Source organism: Danaus plexippus, chromosome 12, assembly GCF_018135715.1.
Source record: "Danaus plexippus chromosome 12, MEX_DaPlex, whole genome shotgun sequence".
Classification (NCBI taxonomy): domain Eukaryota; kingdom Metazoa; phylum Arthropoda; class Insecta; order Lepidoptera; family Nymphalidae; genus Danaus; species Danaus plexippus.
In genome coordinates, this window is record NC_083545.1 from 4,598,655 (window position 1) to 4,626,588 (window position 27,934).

The 27,934-nt window shown below is 30.7% G+C and overlaps 4 protein-coding genes across 4 annotated transcripts; 1 reads left to right on the plus strand and 3 right to left on the minus strand.

Annotated features, from left to right (window-relative positions):
- Window positions 1-243: 243 nt before the first annotated feature.
- On the minus strand, window positions 244-2,553 carry LOC116772699 (UBA-like domain-containing protein 1). Its single transcript, XM_032664967.2, has 4 exons — window positions 2,331-2,553; window positions 1,518-1,592; window positions 1,151-1,369; window positions 244-829 (listed from the first exon to the last, which is right to left on the minus strand). The coding sequence occupies exons 1-4, from the start codon at window positions 2,436-2,438 to the stop codon at window positions 803-805; spliced, it is 429 nt and encodes a 142-aa protein (XP_032520858.1). The 5' UTR covers window positions 2,439-2,553; the 3' UTR covers window positions 244-802.
- Window positions 2,554-3,543: 990 nt separating this feature from the next.
- LOC116772516 (RNA exonuclease 5) lies at window positions 3,544-5,587 on the plus strand. The gene is made up of 2 exons (XM_032664734.2): window positions 3,544-3,816; window positions 3,936-5,587. Exons 1-2 carry the CDS (start codon window positions 3,759-3,761, stop codon window positions 5,555-5,557), a joined length of 1,680 nt encoding a protein of 559 aa, XP_032520625.2. The 5' UTR covers window positions 3,544-3,758; the 3' UTR covers window positions 5,558-5,587.
- Window positions 5,588-14,313: 8,726 nt separating this feature from the next.
- LOC116772770 (DNA ligase 1-like) lies at window positions 14,314-20,164 on the minus strand. The gene is made up of 4 exons (XM_032665066.2): window positions 20,005-20,164; window positions 18,857-19,081; window positions 16,149-16,428; window positions 14,314-16,079 (listed from the first exon to the last, which is right to left on the minus strand). Exons 1-4 carry the CDS (start codon window positions 20,054-20,056, stop codon window positions 15,923-15,925), a joined length of 714 nt encoding a protein of 237 aa, XP_032520957.2. The 5' UTR covers window positions 20,057-20,164; the 3' UTR covers window positions 14,314-15,922.
- Window positions 20,165-21,644: 1,480 nt separating this feature from the next.
- LOC116772713 (2-iminobutanoate/2-iminopropanoate deaminase-like) lies at window positions 21,645-27,905 on the minus strand. Its single transcript, XM_032664987.2, has 3 exons — window positions 27,604-27,905; window positions 26,388-26,614; window positions 21,645-21,826 (listed from the first exon to the last, which is right to left on the minus strand). The coding sequence occupies exons 1-3, from the start codon at window positions 27,756-27,758 to the stop codon at window positions 21,684-21,686; spliced, it is 525 nt and encodes a 174-aa protein (XP_032520878.1). The 5' UTR covers window positions 27,759-27,905; the 3' UTR covers window positions 21,645-21,683.
- Window positions 27,906-27,934: the final 29 nt, after the last annotated feature.

A 27,934-nucleotide genomic window follows, 5' to 3' on the forward strand; every position in this document is an offset into this window, starting at 1 on the left:
ATGTATTTCAAGATTATAAACGGCTGTCATAGTAATAAACTATTAAGTTTTGATTACTTGTTGTAAACATGCATATGGACAGTGTGTGAGTTTCTTAGAGTTCGAGGGAAATGTTAGAATAATTCCCGTAACTATTTACAAAAACTAAAGCTATGCAAAAGCATTAAGACACAAATCTTATTCTGAAAATCCTAATTAATAATGAAACGTCAAAAAAGGTTACCGCAATAATTAGAGGATAAATATTATTTCTTATTTATTTTTAATTACAAGAATTAAGATGCAAAAATTACAATGACGTATTTGTCTTAACCACTTTAACTATTATTTTCATAATATTGTCTTTTATGAAGCTGTATAAAGTTGCAGAATATAATACAATTGTGACTTTTTGATTTAAATGATACTAGCTTATAGTAAATAGTGTATAGAAAAGTATATAACTTTAAAAGAAAAAAAAAAAAACAACATTTTTTTTTCATAATTATCATACAGCAATAATTATTATTTCTACATAGTAATGATACCAAATTTTATAATCACAGTGTTAGATTTTTTTTTTTCATAGGTATCAAAAATGTAACATAATTAATATTATTCTATAGTGCATTTTGTTTTAGAAACCACTATTTTATGAACAGTGAGAATATTTTATGTTTAACATGATTGACTATAGCACCCCGTATATTGTCCAGCAAACTAGCTGCAGTGGGGTGTATAAAATAATATTCACAAGTCCACAGCTTACATCGCGCACCATTAGAAAAATAAATTACAGACAATCCTAAACTAAGTCCTCAGCTTATCTGGGCATGTGTTCTCTGCAAATCTGTAAACAAATTATGCATCATTACTTGTCAACGTCCTTATCACTACTATTTCCTTACTTATAACTTTCAATATGATCCATTAATGTGTATCGGAAATCTAGATATACTAACATTTTGTTATAAATTGTACAGATATTTTTATAAGAACTGCAATTATCAGCGGATCTATAAATATGTATCACAATTTTTGATATATCAAATCCATAATGGATTTGTACTTTTATTATGTCTTATTCGAAATTAACAATTAATTTGTCTTTCTGTTACTCATTGAATAAGATTGATGAATAACGGAATAAGTGTATCATGAATATACTCACAGCAGTTGAACAGGATAGTGGCGCATAGTTTGCTTGGGAGTTAGTCGCTCCATTGTAAGTATTCTGTGGTGGGTGGGTCGCTAAAGGTGATACGGGAGGAGCCATCCCACTCGTCCCACCCGCCTGGCTTGGGCTCCCCGTTGATAATCGGGAGAATGCGGCTAAAGCTTCAGGGAAGTTTGGTGGAGTCGCTGGAGTATTGCACGGCGTCATTAATTGCTGGAAGTTGAGACATTATATTATTATTATAGATTAAAAAGAAATATATTTTTAAAGAAATTATGGCATACATTTATTTTCACGACACAAATATTTAAAATATTACAATTAGCTATTTTCTGCTGTTTACAACATTAAAAATACCAACCTGATGATATGGAGCAGCAATACCATTAGCTCCGGAAGGAATTGCAACCTCTTGGAAAAATATCGATAGGGCTGTCTGTGAACATAATTTATAAAAATATGAAGGAAAAAAAAAATTTAAACATAAATATATGGAATATTTAAAACTTGTTTTATTATTGTGTTTGGTTTTATGCTAATTTTAATTAAAATTTGTATAAATATTACCTCTATAATCGATAATTATATGAAAACCCATGTTTTGAAAAGCCAATATATATATATATATATATATATATATTATTTTCAAATATTATGATTAAAAAATAATCAAACCTATAAATATAACAAGTTAAATTCGATATTGTTTCTTAAAATTGATTTAAATATGCAATAAAAATGCTAGCATGCATATTCAATTAGACCTAACATGACTAAGAATCAACTCAATATCAAAACAATTAGGTTAATAATACAATCACAAACACTTGACATTTATGTAACTAATGGAAGTTTTTAAAATACCTAGCATAAACATATAATGAGAGTGTAACAAATCGTTTACGATACAGAACGTCATATTTTTACTATGTTTTCGTGTTATTTATCAACATAATTTTCATTATCAATAAAAAGAACTTGTAGATACGGTCAAGGCAATGAATAGCTTAATTAGCCTACGGAAGATTTAGTATATTTCAATTCAAATATATAAATTAACATTAATATATGCTCTGCTACTATTGTTTTGATTGTTTATTTGCAAAATACATTAACACACGCAGCCATTTCGTGATTATAATATTGTTTGTTTACATGTATTTCACAAATTTACCTCAAATTGCCAATGTGCAGCTTGTAGGAGTTGTTTAGCTTGTTCCCGTGCACATCCAGCCGCTAATACAAATTGGTTTATCATAACTTGTTCACGTAAAGAATCCATCGTTAAAAGTCTTTTGGTAATCCAAATTCCAAATATAAATTTAAAGAATCAGCGAGAAATAGTAATTGTAGCACAGCAAATGAATGTTTATTCACAATATGAATGTGAACGTAATATTATTGTTGGCGCTAGTAGAATAGCATTTGTAATGAGTGTAAGAGAGAAAACAAGAGTTTACATAATACTCTTTGTCATTATTTTTAGTATGGCCTTGTTATTCTTTTAATTTATCATTTTATTCTGTTGGCAATAACGCAAAAAAATATAGTTTTAAAAATAGCAATCTACAAAAATTCGTAAAAAAATTGTTTTATTTACTTCTTTTACAATAATATGAATATAATCATAACTAAGTATTTCTTTGTTTCCATCGAAATTATGAACAAAAAAAAAAATAACATACTTATTCTACTTCCGAAATATAAAAAATTGGCTTTTTAGTTTTTTTTCTTCTTCAGATATCAACACTGTTTTTAAAACTACTTACTTCATACTAATATTATAATGTAAAATATGTTTAATTATCACAAAATAAAATATTTAAAACTAAAATCCTTTAAACTAATAATTAACATATTAGTTATGGTTTTTGTACATTTCAATATAATTTGTTTTTTAATGAAATTAAGTCTATAATTTTTCATTTATCTCTTTTTTATTTGTTAATTTTTTTTTATAAGCATTTTTGAAAGAATTATGGACAAAGTTGAAAATGTAAGAAATAATTTGTATTTTAAAAAAGTTACGGAATCTAGATTCAATTTTTCTTTTTCATTAAACGAAGTTAAAAATGTTTTCCTTGTTCTAATTATAAAATTTAAATATCCTCTAACACATGTATGTAAATAATACAAACCATACACATTTTAAACATTTTCTAATAAAGTAGCTCTCGGTATTATCTTTTTATTTATAGCTACAATATACAATACACAAAAAAATCGACTCAAAAAGGACAAAGCTGAATACATAATATAAATAAATTGTTGGTTTAATTCGGTAACTCACTTATCGTTTTCTCAATTTTAAGATCTAATCAACTTTAAATTATCAATGTAAAATATTCACCATTTCAAATGTCAATTCGAGTATATTGTGGTACGACGTACGTCACTTTGACGGACCGAGAAACATTGTGTGCACATTTTAGCATGAATGAAAGCTACTGTATAAGCATTGAATTTTTATTTATGTTACTTTGTTACATAAAAGTATGATATTTGTTATGTGTAAAACATCAAAAGCCTGATCATCGTTGAGTTTTGCATGATTTAAGTATCTATTAGCAGTTTTGTACTATTAACCTAATATTAGCACAACATGAGTGCTGAAAATGGGATATTCGAGGAGCCCGTCAGCAAAAAACGCCGTCTTGATTGTAAGTTACCTTTTTTAACTTAAAGTGCCCATTAACATTAAAATTTTTATTGCATACTTAATATTTCTGAATGCCTGTCTTTATATGTAATGAATACAGATAAACTTATGTTTCCATAGCTACTAAAGAGAAGCCTAAAACGAAGAAAAAGCATATTCCTGTATTTCGATTAAAACCTACTGGAGAGACGGCATCATTATTTTTGTCATCAGAGGAAAGAGTGCCTCTAGTTCTCACAGACATTCAACATTTACTATTACATTCGTTATTCGGAAACCTAAATCTTACCCAGCCACCACGTTGGTATACCATAGACAAATGTAACCACATCACCCAAACAACCTGTCTTATTATTGAAGGTATATCTATCCAGGACTGGGAAAACTATCAAGATATGCTGAAGAGTACACACAAAATTTTTGATAGTGCCGTGGAAGTTTTAACTCCCTCTGTGTATAATGGATCCTTAGTTAAAGAAATGGCCTTAGTACCGCTGTCTGAAAATGAAAAAGAAACTTTAATCCAAAAATATGGAAGCATGAATTTAGCTCTTGAGGTGAGAAAGGATTTGATGGTGATGATGAAAGCTGTTTTTCCTATCAGAGATGAAATAACAGGTTCGGTAGATGTAAGACGACTTGATGAAAAATTTCCAAGGACACAGCTTATGCTCTCAGCATGGCAGCTGATAGATGAAAACTATCCAGTTCCACTTAAAGGTAAATTACAGAATGTGTACGCTGATTATGTTATGACAAAAGAAGAGTATTCACCAGTTACAGCGGAATCACCCATGTTTGGTTTAGATTGTGAAATGTGTCTTACAAAAGCTGGTTCAGAGTTAACCCGAGTATCAATCGTCAATGAAAAACACGAAACTGTATATGAATCTTTTGTCAAACCCTACAACCAGATAATGGATTATCTAACTCAGTATTCTGGTATTACTGAGGAGTTATTGAGAGATGTAACAAAAAGGCTTGAAGATGTGCAGAAAGAAATACAAGAGCTTCTGCCCTCTGATGCAATATTGGTCGGACAGTCTCTGAATTCAGATTTACATGCTTTAAGACTAATGCACCCATATATCATTGACACAAGTTTGATCTACAATTTCACCGGAGAAAGATATCGCAAGCCGAAGTTAAAAACATTAGCAAAGGAATATCTCAAGGAGGAAATTCAGACCGGCACGGATGGTCACTGCTCAGTGGAGGATTCCCTTGCCTCCCTCAAACTTGTTCAGCTGAAATTAAGCAAGAGTGTCGAATTTGGTGATGCAGTACACACAAAGAGGCAAAAATACAAAGAAGAAGTCAATAAAATGGTCACCGAACCCCATTATGCTTTGTCCATTTTTAATCACATAATAGAACAGAAGAAAACCTCAGTAATCATCGGCTGTGACAATATAACAGGCGACTATCATACATTTTTGACTCAAGCAAAGGAAAGTTTAAGTACTCAGTTGAAGAAAGGTAAACCTAAGCGAGTTAAATTGAACACAGTGGATAGTATGGATGAAGTCATAACAACTTTAACAGAATCAGTGAAAAATTATAACTTAGTCATGGGACACTTGAAGTTGGAGGCGTCCGAAGATGATACAAAGTTAATGCAAACAGTTGATGGCTGGGTAGAAACTGTGTGGAACAGTATTCAAGAATCAGCTATTTGTGTTATTGTGTTCGGTGGAACTGTCAACGGTAATGGAGTAGCGATGATGAAGGTGAAAACTTAATTAACTTATAAATAAGTACAATGTATAGAACCTTTTTTTTATTTCTTTTATAACACTAAAAATTTTTACGTAACAAAGATCATGTTCAAACATTAAATATTTAATGTGGGATGAATTATAATAAACATGTTTTTATTACAATCATGTGAAAAAAAAATATTGGAATCTTGGATGAAAACAGGAAGGGGTAGAAATTGATTTTTAAGGAATTTTTAGTGTTTCTTCCAGATAAACTTCATTAACATTAATTACAAGTCACACTTGATTGTCCACATGCTTTCGAGCGCCACGTATTCCCTCTCACTCTGTCTCTTTTTACATTCCTCCTCCCTCTATGCCCAGAGCGTTTAACATTTAACGCAACCTTGTTGGAAGGCGCATAAGAAGTTTCAATGGAAAACTAAGTATATGGACAACTCCTCTATGAGTTAATTAAACCTAGTGAATGGCAGTTACATATAACGAAACTTTGAAACATATATGTAGATCTTTCTTCAAACATAAACCAGAGCATGAGGTCGAAGCTGTCATATAACTGTTTTTGTTAACATGCACAAATTAAAAGTCAATTTGGTCATAATTAAGTTGAAATTAGTTTTTATCTATGAAAGAAAGACCTATTGAACTTGAAAATGCTGCAGATAACTATGGCAAAAGTGAATATAAAGACAAAGATATAATATGTTTCTTGATATTTGTAATTCCTGTTTGAGTCCTTAAAACATATTTTTAGTTGTTTTCATATAAAAAATTGAAGTTATACTAAGATTCTGAGTAAAACAAAGTAAGCTCTTGAAAAGTATATAGTTTAGTTCCAAAGATATAGAGGGCGCAAATTTATAGATTGCATGTGAAAAATTTGTAATTTGTTTAAATATTTGTTTTAGAGTGTTGAAAGTTTTCTTATGAGCTCTCATGTGCCAAAAGACACTAATCCGTTGTAATAAAATTTACACCAGTTTCGATATTTGAATCAAATGTCAAATTTAAGTATCTACAGACTATAATCTAATTGACTTTTGACAAATGGTTTTAAAACAACAACAACATATATTTTCTGTACCATTTACTAAGCCCACTATAACAAATCAAGAATTAAATTGAGTGACGTACAACGCGTTTAATATTTAACAGTGCTTGTTTTATTCAAAATGTAATGTAGCTGTTTATATTATATATGAATTAAAACGGCTCAATTTTAAGTTCTTCCAACAGTCTGGAAGTCATCGGTAGAGAGATTTTCTAAAATAAAGTTCTTGCGTTACGGTTGTTAATAACAAATTTAAAGCAATAACGAATGAAATAGGAAGTTTATAATTTAATAGCAATGTTGTACCATGTTAAGTTTCCGTATCAATAATTTGAAATACCACGTTTTTAACAATAATGTTATAATATTTATAATAACCTTTTATTAGTGCAAATAGCAAAAACTCTAAACACTCCCAAATATTTTTACGACTTGAAAACGTTCGCTATAAGGAATATTATTAGAGAATTACATTACTATAAAAATGAACGACATTTGCTTTGTTTTTCTTTGTAATCCCGTACTTTAAAAATATTAGAATGTAGCGCCATCTATAATTGGTGGTTCGTAAGTTTTTCATCAAGTTGTAAATAAATGACGATAGATTGCGGTATTGAAATTACCTACTTCGCCATTTTTAAATCCCTTGTTCTCCAGAAAACATTCTTAACTTGAGCTGGCAATATTCTATCAAGTCTTGGCTTGTGTACTGATTTCTTCTTGTCCTGTGATGTGTGATCTTAAATGAGTTTGATATTTGGCGCCCGGACTGCCCGTAAACCACGCCGCACACCACGGATTTCAATTTTAATGTAGAAATAATTTTAAATTTTTTGCTACTTGTGAATTTGGATTTTCAAACTTCCGAAATACTCTATAATGAAAAACTATTTTGATTTAAAAATTGTTGCCCAGTGTTTCATGGTATTATTTAATTAAAGTTAAGGAGACTAAAATAATAAAAACCGTCCTGTAAGTAATTTTGAAGATTTTCATTGCTATTAATCAAGTTTTAATAGTTGCATAATATTTATAAATATAAGAATTATATATCACAAAGTTATATCTCTTCAGGCGCAATATTATCAACCATATTCCACATTAAATATCTAAAACAAGTTCGTCAATTTGGTTGATTATATTTGTAAACTTTCTATCAAATTAAATGCACCCAATTGGTGTTAAGACTTGTGAAGATTTAGTATAGAAGCTGCAAAACCTGAAGCTTTTGTCTTCAAAAATAGGGAGGGGGAAGTTTGTGGCCATATTGGTTAAAAAAGTGACATGGAGAAAAAGCAAATTTGTGGACGAGAGGTGGGGCTGGTGTGGCAGTGAGGTGGCCGCAGCAGCCTTTTATCTATTCGTGCCCGGGACCGCCGCTGCCGTTTGTGTTTCGATTACTTTGCAGGAACCGTGATCACGGGCGGACGAGATGAAAATGTACAATGACATTAACGCGTAGTAAATCCGAAAATCTTAGTTTTATATTGGATACTTTGTCGTTTATAGGCGCTTGATAAACAATATCGGACTTTTGTACAGTTAAAACAAGCCTAATATTTAGAATATACCAAAAATCGAAAAAAGGATCCAAACAAGTAATCTATTACTCCCTTAAAAAAACGAATTTACTTTACTGCGCATCTAATTTTAGAGGTTAGTAGAAAATCCACTATCTATGGGAGCTTTATAGAATATTAAATTGTAATATTAATAATTTTAATTTAAATTTTAATGTAAGTATTACCTCAATATTGTATTAATAATAAAAATACAATTTGCTATTACAAGATATATTTCATATTTATATAACTTCTTATGCCTAGATAATCTTAGCCTACAGAACATCCAGGAAAACGGACTATTAAAAAAGAGTTTCTCGGTCTAGACGTAATGGCAATATTATACTTGCAAATTTATGTCGTCATGTATTTAAAATGTCAGGTCGTACGGTATACGGCTCTTCATTGTGTTCACTCTATGTCTTTGCATCCATATTTAAATGAATCGTCCATTGTATTAGGTAAGTTTTAGATAGCTAATTTAAAACATACTATTTTTATAGTGTAACTGGCCTAAATAGTCTTAGGGCTAACATAAATTCCCCAAAAGCTAAAACATGTATATAAAGTTAGGAAAACTAGTGTTATAAAATACAACAAACGCGTCATTGATCGGATTTTTGAAAGCTTTTTTATTTTATTTTTTATACGGGAAGTACTAGTACTAAGATACTACGATGCTACTACTAAGGAAAAGTACTAAGTACCAAGATACTACGGAAAGTAGTCACCGTCGCCCATGGACATCCGCAACATATCTTATGTTGCGAATGCGTTGCCAACATTGGTTGTTGAGGAATAGGGAGGGGTGGAAATAAGGGGATGGCAGGAAATGGTGGAAACAGGGAAAGGGCAACCGGCTCTTTCACTCATCGAACGAAACACAGCCATTAAGGATTACTTCACCCTAAAAAGTAGTTTTAATAAAAAAATTGGTAAAATATGTTTTTTTTTGTTCGAGTATAAAAAAAACGCAGACCAAAATTATACATCCAGTGTTTTAGTGTGAAAAATATTGTTATACTAGTTTCAGCAGGATTTACCATTCATCAAAGTTAGTTGAAACTTTGACCTGTATTCTCCATAATTGCCAACGCTTATAAGCCATGTATGAGCTAGGGAACAAAGCGCAAAGGCGAATAAAGACCTTCCCCATTAGGCATACTGTTTACTATGTTTATAAGTATTTGTATCTTCGTTTGTTAAAAGTTCAACGTATGAACACAGCGTGCCTTGACAGCTGATTCAACCGCATGCTGTTGAAGAAAATTAACGCATTTTTTTTGGAAGTATAGATATACAGAACATACTAAACGCTAACTTATCTAAAATATTTTGTAGGTGGTAGAGCCTAGCTGTGGTCAAGTTACTGCAGCTTTAACATAGGCTGGCTCGACCATGTGTGAAGTAGTCTTTAACGGCTGCGTTTCGTCCGATGCGTGAGAGAGCCGGTTGCCCTTTCCCTTTTTCCTTCCCCTCTTGCCTAATCAAGGGTGGCAACACATCCGCAAAACTGTGTTGTGGATGTCCATTGGCGTCGGAACTACCTCCATCAGGTGGGCCGTCTGCTCGGTGGCCCCTTTAGCATAAAAAAATATATATCATCGATTTTAAATTTTATTATTTAGCTTCGTTCTTCTTTCAGATTCTAGTATATAAACAATTTATCCTTCACAAGCTTAATTGATTGAAGACATATATATTTTACTATTTATGATATCGGTGCGGGTTAGGAAGACATCAATTCACAATTGATAGGACCTCCAACTATATTTACCTACTTCAGATTTTTTGACTTATGTTAATTCACTTATATATATGAACTGAGAGTTTTATTGCATAAAACAACTGTAAGATACAACAGCTAGTAGGAATCGTGTTTTTTTAAATAATTCCTATAAGATTTTCAAATTCAATAATGTCGTTTTTAAACATAGTACAACATTATTATCGTGAAGAGTTATGGATAACTTCATCTTCAAATTACCAAAATTCGTTTTCTTTGATTGGCAATAGTAGAAAAAAGAGTTAGAATATACTTTTTGGCATGCTAAAGGTCGATTACTCCAGATATTAAAATGTGACAAAGAAAATGCGTAATCGTTTTATGACTATAGATATGTCTTTTGATATCAGCAAATCCATGGCAAAGGAGGAATATATTACTTTGATCTGATTGATTTACTTAAGATAATAATAGAGATTAGAGACATTACTTTTACAATGTATTACTCGTTAGAACGTCTACAACTGCCTTCAAGCTAGAACATACAAACCTTTCACATCCACTTGGATACGCCCCCGAAAATTAAAAAAAAAAAATTATAGGTAGTAAAATTTAAATATTGAATTGTGTTTTCTATTCGTGAGTTGAGTTGAGTTACATTTATTAAATTAAAATTACGTTAAAACATTGATTAAGGCCGAAGCTAGAATATTAATCATTTGGACTTTGATCGCATGACTTAAATATGGTGATTGGGTCAAAAGGAGGCTGGTAACACCAGGCCGGAGCAATAAAATTATTTTTATCGTTGAATTTTTGGAACACATTTGTTCGCTGCGATTTTTGGTGATTGCACGCAGTGGGGTGCCGAGTGCCGACGTAGAATTTTCTGTAGGTCCGTATGCACTGTCGTCAGGGACAATTTTTTATAATATCTGTAGGTATATATTTGTTTAGTCCAACGTGAGATTTGTTTTTTAACATTAAAAAATTGTGACGACTCTTTCCGCGATAAACTTTTTTAATATCCGTATATTTTTTTAATTCAGAAAATATACACCTGGGCTTTAGTGTTTTGTTGATCAGATACTTAAGTATTTTGACAGATCGTAGTTGTTTCTAGGTTTAAAAAAAAATTATATGTTCAGGTAATTAAATAGGGAAACATAAAATGCTGTAAAGGCCAACACGACTGTTATTATAACGCTTCTAACGATATTTGCGAAAGAAATTCAAATGCGAACATAATAGTTTTTTTCTGTTAATGTGAACCGGAAATTTACTACACTGCGATTAAAAAATTGCATGTTGTTTTATAATAAACAGAGATTATTTTATCTGTATTTTTTAATCTGGGTCAATGTGATCCGGTTTAAATGTAACCTGAAAAATATGCTGACTTCTAAAATAATATATAATAACCTTAACAATGTATACTTTTAGAGGTGTAAAATTTGACATAAAATTGTTTAAAAAATACTAATTTCTCGTTTACAACATTAATAGACTTAGTCATATTTTAATTATCAGCAGTAATGTCTCTGGTAAGTATTCTGCTTATCACAAGTTTTCAGTGTCACACTACATACGAAGCGTTTCCAGTAACTTATTCAATAACTTGTATTAATATTATACGTGAGACGATTTATGAAAGAAACATGTTGCGAGCTTGTCGCAAAGATGTAGTTTCTCTAGAAAACATACTTCCCTTACATCTTTAACTATCCTTATGACATTAAAATCAATAATAATTTAAACGTCATTACGATTAATTATAACCTTTAAACGTTATAAAAATATGTATATAATATTTTTTATATTAATTTCTATACTGATAATATTTATTCGGGTGTAATTATATTTGAAGAAAAAAAACCTCATAATTGTCGGTATAGGTAGTAAGTGCTATTAATCTGAATGTTCAATTCGTCCTTTCTATATTTTTATACTTTCATCTCGTCGTTTACTTTTATTTATTTTCATATATTTTTTTAAACGAGCATGTCGCACATCAGTATTGTAATGTTGACTAATATCTTTACCACTTGATTCTAGCAACCCATTTCTTTCATTTTCTTTGTGTGGTTTAACTAAAAAATTAACAATTTAGTCTCCACTTCCTAAGTCTTTCCATAATAAGTATCAGATTCACTCATTCTTCGTTCAAGTTTGAGCCATATTTCGAAGTCTGGAATTAGCATTCACTTGGTAGGTACACGGTATTGCTCAAGGCGACGGACGATTTTACATTTGCAAATCTATATTTACTTAGTTCCTAATCAACATAGAAAGCGAAAATGTAGGATAGACGTCTTGCTTTTTTCGAAAGTACTTTTCGAACTTTTCCGAAAGACCGTCTAATTTACTTAAAGCGTCATAACTGTTCAACTTTCCCGAAGACGAAATCAAACTGGAAGCTAATCATCTCGTTTACAACATTCATCTTACGTTGAAAATTTCTGCCGCTACCAGATTAGTTAAGTTTCCGAACTTTGGAATTTTTCGGAGACGCGTTATCCCTAAAATTTGATGCCTTTACTACGTGCCCTTATTATATAATCGTATTTTGTTGGCGAATGTGATTTATTTTAATAGAAACAATTTAGTAGTTTCGTACTTTCTTCCTAAATAAGGTATATTAAACCTACGATTAATAAATCAAAAAAATAATAAAGACACTTGAAATTGTTTGTTTTTAGGTGAAAGACGCAAAACAAAATGGCGTCTGTTTAGTAAAACAGTGATAGTGTATAAAAAATTCACATCTATAAATCATCTATGATCTTTATACTTAGTCCAAGTTGACGCAGTCACACTACACGGAGTGATCATATCATTCAATTAATATTATAATGTGCTAAGATTTGCTAATGAAAAACTCATACCTCTGTATGTAGCATACCTTGTAGTTCTGCGGGAAACATATTTAGTATAAAGTTCAAGTGCCACAGGCTATAAATGACGCTGTGTACTATATGAGAAAATATTTTATCGTATTTTTATTAAATATGTATATACACCTCGTCTGCCCGTGATCACGGCTGCTGAAAAGTAACCGAAACGTCGGGATTATGTAGTTTTAAAATAATAAAATAATTCGCGTAGTATATCCGAAATATATTCGATCCATTTAAATGAATGAAACTCGCGAAAGTCTTAAATATATACTTAATATTGAGCAAAACGTATTTTTTATATTTTTCATTATCTCTAAATCCTTTACGGAACTTTCCTTTACATCACTCGGTCGTAGTTATGGGTCATGTACTTATTATAAAGTATTTTAAACAAATCGATCCAATCAAGTAGAAAGGTTGAATGATCGGACAATAACATTATTAACTATGTATGTCAGGTTCAGGGCCGGATTAAATAACAAGGGTGGACTTGCGTAGAATAAGTTTGAACCCTTTGTTGAATTTTATTTACTATGTATTATGTAACAACATAAACTCACTCATAGTAGGTACACTGAATATACTTGATGGCGTTATAAAGTTAAAATAAACGTATCTCTTCTACCTAATATTGTTAGTATACATATATATACGTAAGAACCTTCATCTGATTAAAGTACCTTGGAAAGTATTTACTCGTGGCTTGAATAATCTGACACTCTTTAAGTTAGGTTAATCGAACTAGCAAACTTTAAAGAATCCTGTAACTGGCCATTATGAAATATATAAAAAGAATTTAAGTGTTGTTCTTAAACTAAAATTCTAATATTTACACACACACACACACACAAACACACGAGCGCGCACGCACGCATACACAATACACATACATATATAATATATGTTCAGGAAATTATGTAGTTTATGACTTTTTCCAATCAAGTAAGTCAATTAAATCCGTATAAATTTTGATAGTTATTATATTATTTATTGATGTATTAATACTGATATATAAATAGTTCCATATTGCTGCATGGGATTAAATGCTTGCTAAGGTGCAAGGTGAACTAAATCATCGGTTACACCTAACTTCTTGTTGGTTTAATGTTATCTCATAACACAATAAATATATACGACACGGTTAATATTATTTAATAGAAAAAATAAACATAGATTCGACCTTAAAATTATGTTTATAAAATATTATAATAATAAGATAAACTATAACAATGATAACGACCAAAGCTTTGGATAAAAATAGCCTTCTTAATTTAAGAACATAAAATTTTCTTAACAAATACATCTAAGTCTCATATCTCTTAAAACATTGTGGATATGGTTTGACGTAATTATTGGTGATATTATTTAAAGAATAGATAATATTGCATATTTTATATACTTTATATATATATTTTAATATCGCATTATGAAGAGAATAAAGTGATTAGTGATGTTACTTAAATAAGAATAACTTTCTCAATACTAACAAAATACTTGAAAGATCTCTCGATACTCAAGCAAAAAGTGTTATAGAAAAATAGATAATTATTATTTAAAACTGCTCCTTGTTTCCATGTCAATTATCTGAAAATTCAATAATGGTAGTTTTCTAAAAGTTTTTTTTAGAAATTCATAGATCAAAATATTTTAAATAAATCGAATTCGTTGTTTTCATCGATGTATCGGAATATAATTTGCTTCGACTATTTCGTTAAAATTAAATAAAGAATTTCACTTATAATTTGCATGAGGGCTTACTTGCTAACCGCAATTAATTGTCCGTGGGCGTTACATGAGGTCGGCTTATCTAGTTGAATGTGAAACAAAAAATGTATGCAGCTTTTGTTACAACGCGTTTAAGAATTCTGTCTTATGGAGTAACATTATCACGTAATGAATTGCTAGATAAACAGCGTAACATAGCTATTTTAAAATAAAGACGGGTTTAGAACTGTGAAAGTCTAAAAATAAATGCAAAATGTTCTGTAAGTGAATATAATTTAATAAGTGAGATCTAAGACTTTCGCGAGTCTTATTCATTTAAATAATTTTATAAGTGTTTAATAACGGGAAACCGCCTGATGCGAAAGAGCCCGAAAGCCAACTTGGGGTAGATTAATTTGTATGCCTCTTAAAATGCTGTGACGTCAATGGTAGAATTAAAAATCTACCTACATCACCCACAAAACCATGGAAAGTGACAATACGAGGAAAGCCTTGATAGCAGATACTGTGAGCAAATGTACCTTTATAGAAGAGTCATAATTGAGCTACGAGAAAGTGCATTGCTGCAGCCTTTTATAAGCACTTGAAATGTTTCTCAACTGAGGGTAAACCGTAACTGAAACGCCTGTAATCTATAATATCCAACAATGTTAGAATTTCACAGCTCATTCGAATGCTCTTATTCGTTACGTCCAAATCTCTACCAAGAGATTTACTCTCGCGGTGAAGCCAAACCTCTTCTGAAAACTTTGAAAAAGGCTTTGAAAGCCTTTTCTATAAAGACTAGACATTTGCTTACTTATGATCTTTAATGAAAGATAATCTATGGACTTTACCGATAAAAACCTTAAGAGATTGAGAGGCCTATCATAAAAAGAGACGTATAGTTAATACGTAATAGTTTTTAGTGTGAGTTATATCTACATATTCGATACTATCCGCCACAACACTGGCACATCGAAGAATTTTCGTTATTAAATCTTCGCGAATTGTTATTATGCAAAATATTTTTGAATAAAAGATGTTATTACTGGGAAGCAAGATTACTTTGCAATTTTATGCCAAGTACACTGTTGTGAACTAATTATAACTTACTTATATACACAATTAAATGTTTTAAAAAGAAGGGTCGAGGTTACTGGTTAGTGTGTCCATGAAGGAAGCACATTCTATAACTGGCACCAAAACATACATGCTACATATTCATGCTTCTTATATTGTTTTCAAGAGTAGTTGATGATATTAAGAAATTTTATATTGAGGTTTGAAATGTACATATCCGTCTCAAACTTTGATTAAAACATTAATAAATACTCTAAACTGAATTGTTCCCAAAACACAACACTGTTAACCAATTAACTTGTTTATAATTTAGATAATAAGCCCTTTTGAGATTTTTTTTTTTTATAGTTTATTTACAAATGTTTATTTAGTGAGTGAGAATATCTGTCCCGTCAGTGGATCGACAGCCAGAGACGGTGGCAGCTCTGCCGCGATGTCCGCTAGGGCTTCCCATCGAGTCGCTCGACTGCATTCCGATTGACTTGGACTGGCTGCTTCTTCAGGATCTTCTTCAAGTTCCCTAAAAAAAAAAATAGCAAACATGGAACTACGTTCAAAAACGATTTGGATTACGACTTTTGAAACTTACTTATATTCTTTATCTTCGTTGGTCGAGTGATTTATCTCATCTGAGTTTTCATTAACGATATAATTTTGATGAACATTGTGATCATTATCAACGTTGTCTTCCTCGTTTTCTTTAAGACCGGGCATTTTAGCTATATCTTCTAAAATACTGTCTAAAACCACTTGATCAACAACTTCTTGGAATGTTGAACATTTTTGCGGAGGTTTCTCAGTATCAATAGTGGGTGTCGTTTCTTCAACTGCTGTAGGTTCAGGTTCATTCTTTTCCACTTTATTTAAATCTGTAACGGATGAAAATTATTACACTTCCAAACCATATAAATATTTAAATTAAAACTAATATTGTCGAATTACTAGGCGTTTTTTGTTATTTTTAATTACATACCCACGAAGTTTCGGTTACTTTACGGCGAGCGTCATCACGGGCAGATGAAATGAAAATATTCATCAAACCTTTAGTGATCCGAATATATTAGTTTTATTTACATGAATACTCGCGAAACTCTTAGACCTCATAAAATTAACTTTTTAATAAAAATTTGAAAGGGATATATATGGCTCTTTAACATGAGTGAACGCTCCACTCAATTAAGCAATTAAATTATCAGTTGACAAATCAAGATAATATCTCTATTAGCGCAACTACAAGGTTATTTAAATGTGAATTTTTCACGAGCTTTACTTGCATTTTATTATTTTGTGTGTTGTAAGTTTGTTATTTGCTTAATTTGTCGGCAGTGAAATGTTACTCACATTGCTGGGTTATTGAGTTTGGTAATAAGGTCCTACAGAATAAAAATGCCCAACTCAAAATTATAATCTAAAGTGATAATAGATATTGCACAGATAATGAAATATAAGCACAAATTTACATCGAAACACTGTGCAACGTTTCCCTTTTCACCTTAAGTACCTAACCTGTTAATACCATAATGTTAATACCATAATGTGTAAAGATTTACGAATCGAAAACTTTTGTAGTGTAACAATTGATTCTCATAAAATTATATTTTTTTAAACAAACGATCTAAAGTTATCATCTACAAATGAGATTGTCCAGGAAAAGCACAAATATACGAAATAATTTTAATTAAATATAATTGTATTGTCCGAAAAATTATATACAAAAAATTATAAAATAATACATTATTAATTTCATAATAACGATATACAAAACAGTCTTTTAAATATATTTAAAAAAAAACATATATTATACAGCACTATTCTTTTTAGCCACTCTAATGTAGGTTTGTTCATTTTTATCGTAAAAGTGCTACGATCAGTGCTAGAGAATTTAATATTTATTATCTGTACTTTTTAAGAAATGGTTGCTTTATCAATGGAATGAAATCAATTTAACTTAATATTTGACTTAGCAATACTATTCAAGACGTTACGATATTTAAATTATTTTATCAATTAAAGTCTGCTATTGGTACACTTACTTAAAATTTACATCGTTGAATTAAGTAAGAATTTCAAAGCTTATGAATTGTAAGTACAGTATAGTATATGATTTAAATTTTATCTAAGTTGATATATTAATGAAAACAGTTTAAAAGATCGTTGTTTAATTAGACGCTGCAAAAGTAAATTATAAAGATATATCACACCATTTTTCTATCTTCTACATTGTAAAGAATGTGTTGTATCTAAAATAAATGTCTTTCGGAGTCAGGCAAGCTCTATTTGATAAAATATTGAAAATAGATATGAGGCATAAAATTATTGTAAGTCCCTGTTTAATTGATATATTTGTATGTTTATTTTTATTTGATGTTACACTTTTAAGATGGATATTAATTCGAAATAACTATTTTACTAGCGATTGCATTTATTTCGACTTTTTTATCTTTAATAGTATAGATATTCGATAGCGTATGTACGTTGATACAACCTCCCATCTTTTTAACACATATTTTTTTGCCAATCGAAGGTAATTTATATTACATTGAATAGAGAACTGCATTTATTTAGATTTAAGGACAATAAGCTTGTTGTCAAAACCGACACTTTACTTAAAAAAAAATGTTTGGTAAAACTGATTTGATACAAGACATTTATTAACTTTCAACTAACTAAAAATTTCAGCCAAAAATAAACATTTAAGTGCCCGGTGATATTCGTTACGTAAATTTTCAATCCTGTTTCTTTTAAGCATAACTATAAAAATGTTTTTTATTTAATTGAAGTCGACTAAAAGCTTTCCTAACATGGTAGTGAGGTATGGAAATGAAAAACAATTATATATTCATAAATTCCTAATGTAACATTTAAATACTCAGCATTTTATACCCTTGAAAGTACCGTCAACAACAAAGGACAAAATATTCATTAGCAGTTCTGTGTGAATGTGCGATATTTTGATTTAGGTGTACAAGTTCTTGTAATGCCGAGCCGTCAGACTTTTTTACTTGCAACACTACATTAATATTTATGTTAGTTTAATTCAATACCGTGCTTAAAATTTAATAGAAAATACGTTAGCGTATACTCATATTACTTAGAAGTATATAATTTAGGATTAAATTTTTTAAACCTTAAAGTGCAATAACGAGTGTAAAACATGGAGGCGATCTTTAAGAATTTTATTAGATACGTATTGATATTCACTATGATAATTATTACCGACTTGTAATTATAACTTTGAGTCATTTTACCTGAAATAAATAAATATTTTACAAATTTAAATACTTCACAATGACATACCAGACGCCTCACTCTCAGCTTCAGTCGTGAAAATATCTGGCGGTGAATTTGAACTTCTATCTAATTGTAAATTTTCTTCTAAATTATCACATATCGGAAGCATTTTTATTACTTTACATTCTAAATTTTCTACAATTTCCTGATCCTCTTCTCTTTTTAAATCCTCTTGTTCCGTATTTTCGGTTTTTTCGTTTTTATTTTCATTTACTTCTGCTTTCTCGTTTTCTAAAAAATGTAAAAATTTCTCGTCAAAACCAAAATTATATAAAAATATTACTTAAACGAAACTAATATTTTCTAGATGAGAATCTCGTCCGCCCGTGATCACGGTTGCTGCAAAGTAACCTCGGGAGTATCTGGTTTTTAAAATAATAAAATACGCGTAGTATACCGAAAATATTAGTCTCATTTAAATGAATACTCGAGAAAATCTTTGATCTCATCAAAATATGATTTATCTTTAGAAGAGCACAAAAGCATTATTTGTTTAGAAAGTAATAAATTTATTTCTATATTTTCTATATTTCTAAATTTTCTTTTAAGATATGACGTCAGTAAAAATTTTATTCTTGAAATATCAGTGTTCGTTAATATTTTCCCGGTCTTTTTTTTATCTAACTAAATTGATAAAGTTTTGGAAATATTTATTGGCACATAACAGTGGACAAATAACCGGTGTTATGAGGAAAAACTTCAACAAGTAGTATCAACTGGTGATAACAATTTTGATATAATCTATGGTATAACAAGTGATCAAATATTTAATAGATCTGTTGGTTGGAATAAGTCTTTATTTTTCAGCACAACCTCTATCAAGGAATATCAAATAATTAGGTAAATGTACTACGTTGGAATAATCACACGTTTTTATTAATAACTTCATTAGAATAATAAAGGTCTCACATTCCTCTGTTTCCTTTAACATTGACCTCCTAGTGAATGTTCAACCCTCAGTGAAGCGTGTGTTATTTCTCGTAGCTAACATAACAACGAGGCACGTTTACATCTATTAACTTTAATCGTTTAAAACTGCAAACTACTTAACTGCGCGAAATTATTGTGTTTAAAAATAGACACGAGGTAAGCAAAACTTTTGTCGCTCAAACGAAACACGCGATCATTGTTACCGGAAATATTATGAAGCCTACCTGTTGTATGAGAATGGATATCTGATACAGGTGCGCTGCTAGTGCAGCCCATGTTGGTGGATCTAGACGAGAGCCATCCGTCGTTAGTTAACGAGGTCTTGAAGTATCTATGACAAACTTTTGACTAGTCTACTGGAATAACTAAGCTCGACTGAGCGCTCTAACAGATTGTATCGTACCTAGTTACTACGTAGCTATTAAGGGAGGAGGTAGCCCACTCAGTGACCTCGCACCCCCTTCGCGTTTTTCAAATTAAACGAGTGTAAAGCATTCTTTCACATTGACGCAATTATTGTTCTTAATATACCTTGGATTTTTCTATTTCATGAACACTTCCACAGCCTCATTAGTATGCATATTATTCCTTTTCCTTTGTTAATAACGTATTAACTAATCGACTGAATAAGTAATGTATGCGAATAAAATTGAATTAGCGGCCTATTAATATCCTAATAGAGGGCAAGGGCCTCACTATATAAAATTTCTCCCTTGCGTGATACTAAAAACACCGTAGGGCTATCGGTGAAAATTGTAATTTGTAGCTTAATTTAACATTGCTTACGTCTGTGATTTTACGTTTAGAATTATCATCATATATTTGAAAGATAAATTTGTTTTAAATTCTAAGGATGCGTCATATATGTACAAATAAATAAAGTCTTAAAATACGAGTTGTTTATTACTATGTATATTACAAAATAAGGTGTTGTTATGGCAAAAATCTAAACTATAATAGCTTGGCTAACTCATTTGCGCTTATTTTCAACGATTAATTGGCAATTGGCTTGCATTTCACGCGATTGGAAGCCAAGTATAGTTATTTAAAACAGATACTTCCTATGTTTAATAAAGTACAGCGTATATTGGTAAGACTTGCTTTTATGAAAATGATGTTTCATATTACCGCTTATCCTCTCCCTAACATACCAGGATAACAGTTAATCTGACTCGTATTACTAAAATTTTGAAAGCTAGTACTGAGGACGAAAATAGACATTACCGTTCTTAACCCTTGCCCTCATACAGCGGCAAAATAACAGTCACTTTCTAACCGAGTTTAGGTAAGTATGAAATCGCAATACATTTTTTATGTAAATAAATGTTTTATGTTTTCTGAAACTTGTTTATTTTTATTAAATTGCAAATATATGTAAATTAACGTTATTATCTGTGTTCAGACACTTAAAAAAATTATAGTCTGTTTGGAATAAAGACCCACGTAAGACCTCGTTGCAGTAGTGCGTTTTCAGTTATGTTGGCAACATTGTACCTTCAATATAATTGGCAATATGATTAGATAATATTTTATTTCTGTGTATGACTAAAGTATAACAGTATTGTTGAGCAAATAATAATTTCCCGCCTGTGGATCTCCATAACAATAATAATATTACGATCTAAGGTAGATAATTGTTTTTATTCAAATAAAAAATAATGCTTCCTAGGAGAAATGAACACGAAGTTTAAATATTTTTATTGAAACCGTCTATTTATCGTAATTAAAGTCTGATGGTAAACATTTAAATCCAAGTTATAAATTAAATATAAAACTTAGAAATAACTAACATAACTCCTTAGGCTTTATCTGAGTTGGGTTAACATTTAAAATAATATTTTTGATAAAAAAAAAAAAACAAAAATATTATAGAACAATTTATTTAAAAACAGTAGTTCCTAATTTAAATTCGGGCGCAAGGACAGGGGCCAGCCTCAGCTATGACGAGGTCACCGCTGAGGGCCACAACCTCTATCTCAACAGATGCCCCCAGAGGCAGTCGGGCGACTTGGTACGAGGCCCGAGCGGGGCAGTCCTTTGTGAAATCTGCAATTTGCATTATGAAAATGAGCTAAGAAATACCAGACGCTGATAATGTTGGACCTCGCGTGCTTTTGCGACTCCAGCACGTAACCGTTGATACTTAGTACAACTTTAACGTACTTATATATTATAAATAATTGAAATATGAACAACGTAAATATATCCAATACCAATAAAAATTCAACTGGAAAATTAAAAAAAATAATATTTATAATAAATAGCCCTTATCTAAAAAATTTATTGTCGTAGATATCTAAAGTAAACATTTAGTTTCTCGCACATACAAAATATTCGTTATTGTATCAAAAGAAGTCACAGAAAAATTCAGTAACAGCAAATAAATAACTTATACAGATTCAATAAACATATAATAAAATCAAATAAGGTTTTGTGAACGTAACGAATATTGCTAACGTAGTCTCCGAATATTTTAGGAAATTTCACATGAAGGAAAAGAGGTTAAAGAGGACAATTCGGGGAATAATTCTTTATTTGTATCTTGATATAATATGTAACGATTATACTATTTTATAATAGAATAGAGAATAGTAGCCGTGTTGAAAGAACTTCTATAAGTTTACTACAACTATACAAAATCATACCAGACTAAAGAACTATCAAGTAAATGCACATCATTTTGATTATTAGAATATATATTATAAAGAAGAAGAAAAAATACAGAAAACGTTAAAATCATTATATCGATTATCGACCTTAAAGTTACGTGTGCAGTGAAATCAAGTTCTAAGGAAAAGCCTAAATATCTGTGGATATGAACAACAATACGGACATTATAATCGTATTTCAAAATAGTAGGTATATTTTTTTGTGACGTTTGTAACCGTTTAATGTCGGGTAACGAGTGATGTCAACTTGTCACATACAGAGCTAATGAGCGTACTTATTTAAACTTTTATCATTAAAATACTTAAGTTTGTATTTATCGATTTAAAATATAAATCGTAATTCTTACATGAATTTAGTACTTCCCTAAGTATCTTTAGATCTTAAATAAAGACATCTACATGAAAATTTCTGCAATAGACTGATAGACATAATTTATAATACTACAGAGTAATGCAAGTACTTTGACCGAAAAATAACCATATTTGATTTATATTAAGGATTATAAAATTATGTAGTGAGATATGGTAAAAAACCGAAAGAATTTTATTAATACCAACATTGATAAAATTCTTTCGGTTTTCATACGCAGTTATGGTACCTAATGATTACAATGGCGTCCACACCATAGATGCAAATAAGCACTGCTTACCCTACCCATATAACAACTAAACCTACATTGTTTAATTCTTACTTACATAGTTTTAGTGATACAATACGCAATACGAATGTTTAATTGTTAACAGACATTTAATGATAATAATATGTCATTTGATTCACGATTTGGTAAAATTGTTAAAAGCGCCATCTACAAACAGAAAATAAAACATTTTCGCTCGGCCGCTGCTAACTGCTAGCGCCGCTGTGCAACCAGAGCGGCCATGGGAACGACTACTCGGTGCATATTTTCCATACAAATAATCTCAAGGACGATATACAAATCTCGTGTTGTATGCAAAAAATGTTAGCATGGGTGTGTGCAAAAACTATGCATGATTATGGTTCGAGAAGTACTGCTTCCCTAACCCTATTCTTTTAAAATATCATAGAAACTGTGTTAATTGTCAAATTAAACGGAACTATTTGATTGGTCAGTTTACTGTTCATATATTTTTTCGCCGTTATTATTGAATATTGTCATTTGTCTTTCTAAGCGCAATTAATAAGTTTTAAGTAGTTAATTATTAAATAGTGAATTAATTCATTAACGAATTGTGAGCTCTATGCTGGTGATGTGTGTTTATCGAAATTAATTACGAGTAGATTTTCAATATTCTCGTTTGATAATAAAATTAAAATAATTACAAAGGGAAGGTGCGTGTTCAGTTTAGATTTAACAAAAAAAAATGTAATGCTACTCGTTGTTTTAATAAAAGTATTATGACAGTTTTAATTAGCTAGCAGGTTGTGTATACACAAATAAGTTATTTTGCTTTCCTTGCTTGTTGTTTAATAATAATAAGAATGTCGGTATCTCCACTGGATATTCCGATTTAAATAATTTTCATAACGCTGCTTCGAATAATAAACTATCAGAAAAACACTTAGATTCTTGTTTAAAATTCAAAACTTTTGGAAAAGATAGAATAGAGTTTAATTTAAATAGAAAGTTTTAGTTAGATATTGAAAGGTATACTGGTAAAGACGATAGGAATAGAAGCATTTTCAAACGTTTGATTGATATAGTTTGCTTTATAGGTAAACAAGAATTAGATTTTTATGCTAATTCGTTCTTTTCGTGCTAATTCGTCATGACCATCATGACGAATCCACTTCATCATTAAATAAAGGCAATTTTCTTGAGCTTGTTAATTTGTTGGCTAAATATGATGGAAGTGTGGCATCACAGGTACAGTCAAGTCTTTTGACTAGCTCGTTCACGGGGTTATCAAATAGAACTCAAAATGTTTTAATTTCTAATCTCGCGTCTGTAATGTACGTCGAGATATAAAAAGAAATAAGCGAAACCGATTTTGTCGCTATTTTGGTCGATAAAACTCCAGAGGTTAGTGATCATGAACAGCTCGTAATAGTTTTAAGGTACTTTCGTGGCTCGGAGGTTCAAAAAATATATAGATGTTAGTTCTGATCGGACTGCTGTAACTTTATGAGCGAATATTATCAATACCCCGTGCTTACTATACACGTTGGGTTTATCAGTCTCGAACGGTTAATGTCATTGCAACGCAACTCAATAACTTGATAGGTTTGTTTGAGCTTATGCAGGAAAATAATTATAGCTGGGATAGTGAGACATTAACGCAAGTTTCTTTTCTTTTAAATAATTTCAAAGATTTTGTGATATTGTTTACTGTGCCAGAAAAATTACTGAATTTGAGATTTTCATGGAATAGCATAAAGATAAATTTAACATAAAATATAACTTTTGTATTAGAATCAAATTGTGACCGACCGAAAACAAAACGCGGCGTTGACGATGTGTCACAGTATTACAGACGAGTGTTTTACGAAATTATAGATAATGTTTTAAACGAGTGTCGTAATCGTTATAAAAATTTTAAATACCTTAAGTATTTCAAATTACTTGCTATAGAGAATTATGCTTTGTATTGTTGTTGTTCCAGACGAAACGGTAGTCGATCTCATTGATACTCATGAACCTACGTTCAACGCGGATCGCCTCAGGAACGAGCTGCGATGTGTTTATAAATCAGATGAATTGAAAAATAAGGAATATTTGATCTCATTCAAAGTTACACACAAATAATTTGACAGCCACATTTGCTGAAGTCTACAAACTAGCAACATTAATTTTAACGATTCCAGTGACAGCGAGTAGCGCGTCAACTAAACTAGGTATCATTTTCCGGCCGTAAAAGAATTCATACAGATTTAAGAAATACACAGAGCCAAAGTAGACACACAGATTTGTCTTTGAAAAAGATATTGAATGTTTTGAAACGATCTTGTCATTTTGACGAAGACTTTATACAAAATTATTTAATTAAAAAGATAGACGCGTTGATTTAGTTTGTAAACAGTAAGAGATTATTCCCTCGATCATTCATTCTTTATAAAGGCCACTTTGTATATCATTTAAATGACTTGTTTTACTATCAATCGCTTATTTTGATATTCATGGTGGCCCCAAACAAACAACAAATGATCCTGGCCATGCAGTTGCGTTCGGTTATCATTAGAAGGTACTGAAATTATGCTGAAAATTGGTAAGTTTTTTTTTTCAATCATATATTCTGCTTACCCTACCCCAAATCTCTGTTCACAGATAATGAAGATTATTTTAATCAGCGTGTTACTACTAAAACAATGTTAACATATGAGAAAAATATATATAAAGACGTTTTATATCCCCTCCAATCAAATACATTTCTAAGTTATTATGTTATATTATTTTAAAATGCATAATTCCAAATGTCGTGCAAAGAGTTAAGATATATAAACAAATACAAAATACTAATATACAAATTATATCTAAGGTTTTGTAACACATTTCGAAGATAAAAAGAAATGTACTGTAATCTAAACTTACTAATAATTTTATCAAAAACACGACCATAATGAAATATATATATAAATGTTTATGATTTTATATTAATTTCTCGATAGTGCTTGACTGTCATACTACTTGTTGGTTAGATCTAAGATTTTCGCGAGTATTCATTTAAATGAAACTAGTATTGTTCGGATTTACTACGCGGATTTTATTATTTAAAAACTACATAATCCTGACAATAACAAGGACCAACTGACAGACATTCACACCTCGTCTGCCCGTGATCACGGTTGCTGCAAAGTAACCGAAACGTCGGGATTATGTAGTTTTTAAATAATAAAATCCGCGTAGTAAATCCGAACAATACTAGTTTCATTTACTTGTTGGTTACTTATAATGAAGTCGTAGGTGAACTCGGCATAGTTAGTGACGTACATGAATATAGAAAATCTTAAAGTTACTTACACTCAGCATAAACTTGGTTGACTACTTGAAAGTCATCCATATTCGCTAACAGAACGGTAGTTTTTACAACGGCTAGAAGTGATGATCCTCCAGCTTCCAGCACTTGTTTCAAGTTTTCCAGGGCCTGCCTGGTCTGTGCTTCCGCGCCGCCACAAACCAGCCGAGCCTGGCTATCCATGCCCAACAATCCGGATACATATAGCGTGTTACCCGCGAGAATAGCTTGACTGGAAATCGAATGTTCCATACAGCAATTGTAATCTTGTCAAACGATTATATTAGAGATGAAGGCTTTGCTAATGCTTCAATACAATCTTATATTTTGAGCTTGTATAATGTAAGTTATGTTTAGTAAAATCTGCTTTAGGGTATAACAATGATAAATTACAATAATTTGGGTCATCGTTCATCAAAGGTTGAGGTATTGCGTAAAAAACTCGTGCGTAAGTAAGCAACGAATTGAAAGATTTTTAGATTAAATATATTATGTACATTTCAAATAGAATAAGGACCTTAAATAAAATAAGATTGAAAAATAACTAACATATGTATTTCTTATTGATTTGTATTTATTTAACTTTATACTAGAAAACTCTTCTGACTCTCGCTAGTGACACGGGGCAACTCAATGAAGGTTTATTATAAAATGAAGGATAAATCATACTCATTTACCTGCATTAGAGATTTAAAAAAATTCTTGGAAACTACTAAGTTTGTTATCAATTTCCTAATAGGATAGATTTTATAACAATGTATTTTGAACCACATTACTATTCAGATTACAATATAAAAATGTCAGACTAACTCGAAGTCTTCGCGCGCCTTAATAATGGAGAGAAAAAAAAACAAAAACAAACTCAAACTTATTTAAAAACCAATTTCATAATATTATGCCTTTTGGTTTATAAAAATAAAAAAATTGTTTGATTACGTATAGACCGCAACAAAATGTATTTTAACAAAAGTATATTTGCCTACAGATATGATAATTTACTAAGGAAAGAACACTATGTTCAAGGGCAACACTTTGTATATATACACACATAGACACTACATATGTATTCATTGATTTTTAATTTTCATTTAGTTCATTACACTTACAAATATTACATCTCATATTTCATCGAAGCATTAAAATGTTATCTAAGTTATCGTAAATGCTTTTAAAAACATATATTATGTGGTAAAATAATATTTAGACGAATATTCTTCATACCTGTATGGTCCGACGGGTTTATAAATATGAGGAGATGTCACAATAGTTTTAGTAACCTTCGTCTGAGGAAGAGGATTTGGATTAGACATATTAATTTTGGACACAAATTTGGCTTCCGTATTCGACGCTGGCACGGGTGCTTCTGCCGAACTCATTGTTAAATCGTTTAAAGGCACAGGTCAAAAGTTCACTGTCAACGATAACTAATCAACGACTTCTTTAAACTTATAACACTCTTTTACCTCTCTTTATAAAAGAGCAACAAAAATGTTTAAATAATTATTGTTGTTATTTCTAAACGTCAATAAATATATCAATAAAGGTTTCGTTC

Coding starts and splice junctions, on each gene's coding strand:
- LOC116772699 (XM_032664967.2), bottom strand. CDS start 2,438: ATGGATTCTTTACGTGAACAAGTTATGATAAACCAATTTGTATTAGCG. Junction 1,593..2,330: donor CTGCACATTGGCAATTTGAG/GTAAATTTGTGA, acceptor TTATGTTCACAG/ACAGCCCTATCGATATTTTT. Junction 830..1,150: donor CACTATCCTGTTCAACTGCT/GTGAGTATATTC, acceptor ATTTGTTTACAG/ATTTGCAGAGAACACATGCC.
- LOC116772516 (XM_032664734.2), top strand. CDS start 3,759: ATGAGTGCTGAAAATGGGATATTCGAGGAGCCCGTCAGCAAAAAACGC. Junction 3,817..3,935: donor CAAAAAACGCCGTCTTGATT/GTAAGTTACCTT, acceptor ATGTTTCCATAG/CTACTAAAGAGAAGCCTAAA.
- LOC116772770 (XM_032665066.2), bottom strand. CDS start 20,056: ATGGGCTGCACTAGCAGCGCACCTGTATCAGATATCCATTCTCATACA. Junction 19,082..20,004: donor TATCCATTCTCATACAACAG/GTAGGCTTCATA, acceptor TACATTTTTTAG/AAAACGAGAAAGCAGAAGTA. Junction 16,429..18,856: donor AGCTGAGAGTGAGGCGTCTG/GTATGTCATTGT, acceptor CATCCGTTACAG/ATTTAAATAAAGTGGAAAAG.
- LOC116772713 (XM_032664987.2), bottom strand. CDS start 27,758: ATGAGTTCGGCAGAAGCACCCGTGCCAGCGTCGAATACGGAAGCCAAA. Junction 26,615..27,603: donor AAACCCGTCGGACCATACAG/GTATGAAGAATA, acceptor TTCGATTTCCAG/TCAAGCTATTCTCGCGGGTA. Junction 21,827..26,387: donor CAACCAAGTTTATGCTGAGT/GTAAGTAACTTT, acceptor TGCAAATTGCAG/ATTTCACAAAGGACTGCCCC.